At 36.4% G+C, this 9708-nt stretch overlaps 1 protein-coding gene across 8 annotated transcripts in view; it reads right to left on the bottom strand.

Annotated features, from left to right (window-relative positions):
• Positions 1-336: 336 nt before the first annotated feature.
• LOC111329025 (prolactin-releasing peptide receptor) overlaps positions 337-9708 on the bottom strand; it is a 43284-nt gene continuing 33912 nt past the window's right edge. For 4 of the 8 annotated variants that reach the window (XM_022933609.2, XM_022933605.2, XM_022933608.2 and 1 more), the window contains exons 2-3: positions 4375-4433; positions 337-3956 (exon numbers count right to left, since the gene is read on the bottom strand). In XM_022933609.2, coding sequence (XP_022789344.1) covers positions 2686-3956; positions 4375-4408 — 1305 coding nt within the window. In that variant the 5' untranslated portion in view covers positions 4409-4433 and the 3' untranslated portion in view covers positions 337-2685. Of the gene's footprint in view, positions 3957-4374; positions 4434-5550; positions 6669-6691; positions 8895-9708 lie in introns of those variants that run through there. The other 4 variants (XM_088750755.1, XM_022933606.2, XM_088750640.1 and 1 more) reach the window with 4 other exon arrangements.

Raw genomic sequence — 9708 nt, 5'->3', positions numbered from 1 at the left:
CCGTAATGATTACAAAAGCTGACGTTTCGAGCGTTAGCTCTTCGTCGGAGCGAAGGGCTAACGCTCGAAACGTCAGCTTTTGTAATCATTACGGTGGCCAATTTACCATTTCAACTTTGTTGATATATCCAAATTAATTCCTAGCCAGTCTGTATAGAGCTGTACCAGATCGTCAGCTCAAAAAGAGACGTTTTTATTATGGAGGCACTGTCCATTCAACTCACGTCATAATCCATAATATCATTTAAGTATCGAGGATGTAAAAATGGAAGTTTATATGACAGTGCTAACAGACATTTCCTTAACATGCGCTCTCTGTGTCACATTTCACTAAAGTTAGTTCTAATCCCTTTCTTTTTATTGTATTTCTTACATTACAACAAAGGAATACCTGAAACAATATTTTTTTCTGGTCCATCAGTTCAATTTAGATGGAACTCTTATTTTTAACAATTAAATTCCTGAAACAGATAGCCAGTCTTAATACCACAGTACCTGATCATCAGCTGAACCCTTTCACTCACAATATTTAATTTTCAATTCTCCTCTTTAACTTCCACACATATCCTTGTAAATAAGTTACGAGAATTTGATGTTAGATCAAGATAACAATTTCCATTTGATAAGTTAGAATATTCTGAGTACCCATTTGTTGGAAATGTATGGATAGTATAAGGAGAAGTTAGATGTTAATCACTACTGGGAGTTAGAGGGTTCAAGCAGAACCATCTTATTATAGGGAGACCGCTGTCCATTCCTCTCACGTCATAATGACGAAAAGTTGTCTTTTGTTCGGTAAATATTGTGCCACGTTTCACTGAAGTTGAATCTCATCTTTTCCATTATCGACTTCTTTCATATGACAAAGAAATGAATACCAGAAATGTTTGTATTACTGCTCGCTCACTATAAATTAGATGGAATGCTTATTTAACAGCCATAAATTCGTCAGATATCTAGCCACTTTCCATACTTGATGCTATCAAAAACTAAAGTGAGATAGAAAGGACTGATATACTACAAAGACAACAGCAGCAACCACAATTAATGTGGGGTTTTCTTGGAAGTCACAGGCAAATTAACATTTTTTTTTTCAAATATCAAAAAAAAAAAATTTCAAATAAAACCAACCTAATCACAGTTTGGATTGTAACAACTCTAATTTCATTGAGTTAATTCTCAACTTGATAAACATCGATCAGACTTTTATTGAACCTAATCATAGTTTTGATCGTAACAGCTCTAATTTAATTGAATCGATAATCAAATTGACAAATTGTATATTGATCAGACTTTTAAAGATAACAGCTATTACGTAATTTCCGCGGGTTTATGTTAACTCTAAGAAGTTTTAATTAGCACTAAGAAAAAATTGATCAGCTTCGATCAGTGGCCAACTCGAAAGCTATGCTACTTTGGTCACTGTGCACATTTTAGTTTTGATTATTGATGTAATTTACTGTTTTTTTTTTTTTTATATATTCTGACTTTTATAATCTGTAGTAACCTCTTGAAATAGTGCGAATAAAGAGTTTCCTTTCCTTCCTTTCCGATCTTACTTACCATACATATTTATAAACAATATCTCCCCGAGTTCCCGAGTTCTTGCATATGCGAAGAGTATTCATTAGCCAACCGGAGGGTTATTACTATCTTACTGATCCGAACGTCTGTCAGCTGATCTTTGAATTTTAGCCGAGGTACATAAGGGGGCCCTCTGGTCGAAATCCATCAAAAGAATAAGTCAAAACTATTCAGAGTAAACTGCGGAAATTTGGCATGAAGCAATTGCAAGCCGAGATGACTCTGTGTACCAACCGATGTGTAAAAGTTGACCACATTAGTTTATTACTTCCCATACTTCAAACGATTTAGCTGTCCCTAGCTGTATGTTTTAATGATAACATGACCATATTGTGTACTGCAGTTAACTGAATCAATTTATTTTTACGGTATTACGGTAAGCTCACGTATTAACCCCAATTGAATAGCTTCAATAAAAAAAATTCGTTCTTCATTGGAAAATTACGAATGCTAAATGCAATTCCCGTGCTGTACTCTTGTTGAGGGTCAACAATTTATTATTTCCATGATTAATTAAACCTCTTAAAACCTACGAAAATCATCTGGTTCAAAGATCAAAAGTTTTTTGGAAGACTTGCAAAGGAGTGTTGGTATGTGAAGTGACGCGGGCTTTTTTCGTGCAATCTTGCCCTTAAATCAATAAAAACAATCTGCCGCATACACTTAAGACTTCGACTAAAACGCTTACGCTGATTTCATTTCATAGCGATCTGCTGGATTTAGCGATAACTCATGGCTTACGTTATCCACCCCCATAGAGAACGTTTTCAACATATTCGCTTAAGACTACATACCCTTTACGCAGGTTTAGAATGTAAGGTATTTACATATGTACAGCTTATTTTGAATCACACAAACTGTCCAGTTATTTTTGTTCAGCTACGTTATAGCTAAGACGATGTTTAAGGAGCAACCTTGTTTTTTTTTTCTCAAATCAGCTCAAGTAATCCAAACTGTTCCAAAGGCAATGGAAAACTGTTTAAACTCAACTATTTAGGCCTGTTTCCTCTTTGGAAAGCAACGCATCTAAAACGGCTGACGTTTTGTTGTGCCATTCAAAGATGCAACTATGAACCCGGGAAATCATCAAGAAACCAGCTTTTAAGACGAATGGTACACTTGGAGCACGTCGTCTCCGCTGTGACAAGTGTTTTGTGAGGAGTTTTGATTTTGGTTGTGAGGTGGAGGACTTTTTGGATACGAGTTACCCTCTTTGATGCTCATCTGTGACAAGGCCATAATCGTGTGCCCTCTTTCCTGTTTCTCTGAGGGACTATGCGGCAATGTGTAAGCTGTTATTCGACCAAACGACATCATTTTCCACATGGTGCCACCAGTTGTAAAACTGTTCTCTTCCTCATTTTGTGACAAAGCGGACAAAAAGCGTGCTAGCCTGACTCGAAAACTTGAACAGCAAGTCATTGTCATGAAGAGTTCTTTGCGAAACTTGTTGTTCAGCAAAATATAAAGACATGGATTTATTGCGCTGTTTGCGTGCCCTAGCCATATGAACCAAAACAGTGTTTCACCTGGTAACAAATTGCTAAGGTCTGGTCGGACGTACCAAATGTAATGATTAACATAACTTGGGAACCAGCAGATTACAAATACTAAGAGGATCAGGACCAGTAACCGCACAACTTTGCGTTTGGATTTTTTAGCCGCGGCGTGATTGGTGTTTGTCACATTTCCTGGGATCTTTCGCAGCCATAATTTTCGACAAATTAAGAAGTAGACAAAGGTGGTTATAGAAAGAGGCAATGCGTACAGCACAATGAAAATCGTGATGTGAAAGATCTTAAGTACGCGATAGGTTTCAGCATATGTGGGATCGTTTTCGTCTTGCCAGGGCCACAATTGTAAACATAGATGCGTGTCCAACTCAGGACGATACTGAACTCGGTACATTATTGGATATGGGATCATCAGCACTAAAGATAGAATCCAAATTGTGGCAGACAGTATTTTTGGCTTGCGGAAGATCTTCTCTCTGAATGGATAGAATATGGCGTAGAATCGATCGAAGGAAATGAACATCATCGTGAACACAGTTGCAGCGATTGAAACTGGGATAATGTAGAACACTACCTTGCATGTCACGTTTCCTAATATTCCTGGAATCCAAGCGTCACCCCCGAAAAGATTAGCAACCTGAAGCGGCATGATTGTCACCGTCAACAACAGATCTGCAACGGTCATGTTGGCGATGAACAAGTTCGTGATGCTGGCAGAAGAGGACTTCCTTAAGACCAAGAACAACCCCATTGAATTACCGAGCAAAGCGATGGTAAAAACAACGGCATACGCAAATATTATACCAATTTTGAATTCCTGAGAGAAACCTTGTGGAACAATAGATGAAGCGATTGATGCTGGAGAGAGAATCAAAAACTGTCTGAATAAAAATAAATACTACTGTATAACGGAGCCTTGTTGAGCGCGGTGCAAGTAAAGGGCCTTTCATTGGACGTTCCATCTCTTTGTGGCGTACATGAAATTGTATTTCTCGAGATGTGTTGGCCGATGTACATAATGCAGGATTAGCCTAACGAAGGATTCCCGCTACAAGAAACCCCAACCTTGAAATTATCCTTCTGTACTTTTTTCTGTTTGGACATTGATCACAGCGGCAATGCTAGATTGAGTTTTCTTGAAGTCATAGACTCTTCTTACACTGTCCCATAACTAGTATGACGGCCTAATAAAATAACTTTTAAGAATGTTTTTCAAGCTTTGTTTACTTTTGAATTCCAACGTGACATCTTCGGACATGCAACTACATACACTTACCATTTGCCACTGATACACTTGAGCTGTCGTTCATTTCGATGGTGAAATGTTTACGGCTTCTAAGGTAGAGGGAAAAGAGAAACCATGAGACCGATGCCGTATGCGAAAGGCTTAAAGATCTGGCTGCAACGACTTGCAAGATGCAACAATGGAAATAAGCATTCACGTGAGATCAAGATTAGACTAGAAAACGTGCACTCTCAAAAGGTTGCGTAAATGGAGACTTCGGTTTCGTTTCTGGGAAGTGTAGATAACTTTACCCCAGGGCTTGCAGACATAATTTAAAATCATACTTAATCGATTGTGTACTGTACTTCACCGAAGTTGGATGTTACCTTGTACATCTATCGATCGGTTTCATATTTAAAGAAACGAATACCTGAAATATGACTTTTGAAGCTCTCTCACTTCAGCTTACATAGAACGCCTTTCTACAGAAATCATTGAATCCGTAGACAGGAAGCCAGTCTGTACACAGATAGTAGAGGATGTTACATGGCCGCTAGGGGATACGAATTTTATCTCCTCGTGCTGAAAGTTTCTCTCACGAGTGAGCGCAGCGAACGAGTGAGAGATGCTTTCAGCACGAGAAGATAAAATTCGTATCCCCAAGCGGTCATGTAAGATTCTGCTAATTATATAGATACTGATGAAATTTCCACCTAAAAGACAACTTTTTCTATTCATTTTCGAAACAGCAATTGGGTAATTATGTTGGTCACCATGGCCACACCAATATCCTCACACTTGAAAGATAAAAATGGTATCTTCACTGCGCGCGGTGAAGATATGATTTTTTAGTAAAAGGAGAAATACTGGTATTTCATCAGTATCTATATAATAAATACCAGATAATTAACCCAAACGTGAAAGTTCCTACGGTGATTATAACGAGATATGACACAATCCCCGATCAATCAGAGCGCCTGCATCTCTATAATCACCTGAACAATTATTACTAATAAGAATATTTGCCCAATCATTCCATGCCACATTGGACAGTATTATTCAAATATTAGGATGCAAAAATGTTTGCGAAAGAGTCAGTAAGTCTGCCTTTCGCCACACTCACTTCATTTCAGTTTCACACTCTAGTTCAAGTTTGCTCAATTTATCGACTTTTTAGATATCAAGAGGAAATGAATTATTGAACGATAACTTTTGCTACTCCCTTACGTCCATTCTGGTGGGAGGTCACTTTTTAGAGCAATGAACTCAAGTAAGGAAGGCCAGTGTTGAAGTCCTAAATGTAATAATTCAATAAGCCTAAATGTAATAAAGTCCTAAATGTAGTAACATTTGTCCTAAATCTAATAAAGTCATAAATGTAATAACATTTTTCCTAAATGTAATAACATTTGGTCCTAAATGTAATAATCCTTCAATGCAATAGTTTAACTGTGCTCGTGCATCCACAATGAGATGTTAAAGCGACAACTGTACAGAGAATCCTCAGATCAAAACTCATGACGCATTGTGGGCTCGCAGGCTTTTTTTTTTACCGAAGAGGCTTGCTCAAGAAATTTTATGTTTTCGGCAAGTAATTTTTCACGGAAAAGAATGCGTTTTCTTTTTAGTAATTACGAGTAACGGAAAATAGCTTCTTTGTTTCACTTATCGCGACTGGCAACATCTCAACGTCTATAGATTATAGGCCACGACTCCAATCGCTGAAACTTCTACCTATCACGTATTGGCACGAATTTAGGGATATGATAACGATAAAAGAAGTTCATTTTGTTTTCATCAGTTTTTGCTCGTAGAATATGAAAGGGAAGTCAGAATCAAAATTTTACGTGCGTATAAAATTGGCCGGATGTATAACATAGATAAGAAAAAATCCCGAAGCTGTTAACTCTGTCAGTAACAATTCACTCAGTATTGTATAAGAGTGTATGTACATAGGCTACAAAAATTAGCCTAAATAAAAGCCTTAAATAAACGGTAAACTAGACTGAAGAAAGTACAGGTAGCTTTGTATCAAATTCCCTTTGTCTTCTAAAAAGAAATAAATGGAAAAAAATTTTTGCGACTCTTGTCTTTCCAATGATCGAATCTTTGTTCATCAGAGTTTCATTAAAATGCTTTTCTTGCATTGAAATTAAAGCTAGAGCAAGTGCTTTCTTTACATGTATCATTGAGAGGAACAGTATTCATTTACCTGTTACAAGGCGGTGAAAATTAAACACACGTTATTGAGAGGGCGCTGATGTTGTCCAATGTCAATCGGTGTTACATAACAAGTGTGACTGACGTTTACAAAAATCTAGTTACCACCAATCTCAAAATCAAGATTTAGAATTACCAAATAGCCTACCTTGTGATTCAGTTTTTCGATTCCTCTTGTCTATGATAACCTCCCGTAAACTGTCTCTCGGCCTAAATAGCTATAACATGAAATTTCAATCTCAACGCCCAAAATTAATAATAATAATAAAGGTCTTTATTAAGAATTATTGTGCAAACAGACGTGCTACAATTAACATGAATAACATGAATAACATGAATAAAATGAATAAGGAAAAAGAAAAGGTATTAATTAGATCAGGGAAATGGTTTTTTCACAAACGTATGAAAATGCTGTCACATTACATAACAAAATGAAATGTCTAAAAGACTTTTTTAATTACCAAATAGTCTAAATGTGGCAGTTAAAAGGGAAACAAAAACTGGGTTAATTTTTTTTTTCTTCTGCTACCTTTTTAGGAAAAAAAATTAAGTTTTCTGTTAGCTTCACCCACTTTGGTAACCGTCAAGGATACAAAAGCCAAGTACAATACAGTTACGTTAAGAGAGTTTTTAAACAAGAAAAAAGTTTTCAGTATAAAAAAAAAAAAACAGAGTAAGAACATCATAATCCATATGGTTCCAAGTTCTAGAGAATGTTTGAAGTCTCTTATATTACAGAAAATCATGATACCACAAGATGTCGACTAGTTTGCGAGAGCCTTTCTTAAAATACCCTAAAGGTGCAGTTATTTTAATTGCTCGGGCACACTCGATATTTCGGTCTGCACGACACTAGCTCATTTTCTGTCATTAACAGGAGGAATAGCTTCCGAGATATTTATTAATTTCTGCTTGTTTTGGTTTGAAGCTTTACAATAAACGTAAATACTCAACGAAGAAAATACTAATTTGCGAGAAACAAGTTAAAATGCTTATGTCGGCTTTAAAATTGCAAAAGAAGATTTAATAGTTTTCTTCTTAAAGGTAAGCTCTTCTACGAATATGTTGGGGAGAATCTAATTCCCTTCAGCTTCAGGCTCATGTCAGATTGCGAAAAAACTGAAACAAACGCCCTAGGCTAAATACTTAATGAAATTACATCTTAAATTTAATATGTGGCCTCGCGGTTTCAATTTATCGTAATTGTCAGAGATGAACATTAAGGTTGAGATTACAGGCTTAATGTATTCATGTACGGGTTTTTAAAAGCTAACAACTTTGACAAACGGAAACCGTCTTTCAAAATTCATCGAGTAATATTTCATCGCAGGATGTTTGCAATCAACTCACCCTTTTCGGCGTAATATTACTGTTTGGAAATGTTATCCTTTAGTGTTCTGTAGCATTAGTCTATGTAAGCTATTAGTTGCGTACATTTGAAGAGAAAGTTGCATTAAAATCCTTGTTTGTCATTGTGATTTGTTCTAATTTTTTAAAACTGCTCTGACATAACCTTTGTAGTTGTGAACCACGTCACTATTACCAATGACAATAAAACGAAAGATGATTTCTACTTTTACGTATTGATTTCTAAACGATGAAGTCCTAAATAGAATTTCAACGAAAGCCATAAACGTAGGCCTTTCATGGGCAAGCAATATGTTTGCGCTCAACCTGTTATTCCGCGTCTTGGAGATCCTGCGCTATTTTTCTTTCAAGCCTTCAACCGTGATTTAATGTGGGCAAAGGCGGGACGTTACTATTGGTTACAGAACATCTTGGAAAACATTAATGATACTTTCGGTTCGTTGCGCTTTTTTATGCTTTTACTAGATCAAGTTTTTATACCAGCTTAAACTGAACCCTGACAGTTTTGTCAACCTCAATCGAATGAAAAGAAATTACCAAAAGGAAATTAAAGTGGTCGAACGGTTCTTAGGAAGTTGTTTCCAAATTTGACTTTTGCAGCTAGTTATAGAAATGGCGTTACAAGACAGCTATGTATATTATTCTCGTTTTTTAACGTCATTTCTTTCTTTTATTCATTCATCTTTTTTTTTTTTTTTGCTTCGTTGTTGTGCTCTTTATTATTTTGTAGGCATAATAAGAATGCTAAAATTCTCTGACGCATATTATCACACAGCCAACGGCACTGAAGACAAAGTGAATGATTAGCACCTTTGATCTGTTTGTTAACAGACCAGGGCATAACAAACTTGGGGGTCTTAGAGCTAGCTTGAGGCTTTTTTACTTACCTCAAACTTGTGACAGTTGGAAAAGCTGATAAAAATATCCGTTTTGTTTGTCTACAATGAAAGCAATCGGATTTAAAGGAAATGATATGGATATATCAACAAAGTTGAAATGGTAAATTAGCCATCGTAATGATTACGGTGGCTAATTTACCATTTCAACTTTGTTGATATATCCATATTATTTCGTTACTCCCACCGACGCAGCCCCAAACAGTTTCTTTCGAAACTATCAGCCTTTATTCATTTGGATTTAAAGGAAACCACGACTGACCTGTCACCTATGAATCTAGCGATTACGTAGCTTAAACCCTTTATAACCCCTGAAAATGACCAATATCTAACTTCTCCTTCCAACGTCTCCACCGAAACACAGAGGAAAGCCAGGAGAATAAAGGAAATGATCACCCACTAAAGAAACTCTTTATTGTTAAACAAATTCTCCTTGTCTGGACCAAGGAAACGTGTAGAGAACAGTATGAAGAATATGCATACTGATGTTAGGTTGTAAAGGGTTAATCCATGTTCCCCTGCCAGGTATTCTCCGGTGAACTTCATAGTCAGCGTTGAACCATAACCATTTATAATCCCTAATGTTACTTAAATGCATTCCGGCCACAACGCGGCAGTGGAGGAAACATGCGTCAACAAATAAATTCTTGAACTTCAATTCCGTATAAAATCCACAATGAACCCAGCTTTTTTATTTTATTTAGGACGTTCTTATTGTCGTTCACCACCATCACTGTCATATCGTGTATGCATTATTAAACTTTTTGTTAAAACCAATTAATGTTTTAGATTTATTTTATAATATTTTTTTTTCGGAGTAAGAATAGAAAGATTTCGCTGATCGCTGATTGCGATATTTTGGGCCTCAAATTTATACATTTTTTTATTGAAACAGATTAAG

Source organism: Stylophora pistillata, chromosome 1 (assembly GCF_964205215.1).
Source record: "Stylophora pistillata chromosome 1, jaStyPist1.2, whole genome shotgun sequence".
Lineage (NCBI taxonomy): Eukaryota > Metazoa > Cnidaria > Anthozoa > Scleractinia > Pocilloporidae > Stylophora > Stylophora pistillata.
This window is presented reverse-complemented; position numbering and strand designations above follow the sequence as displayed.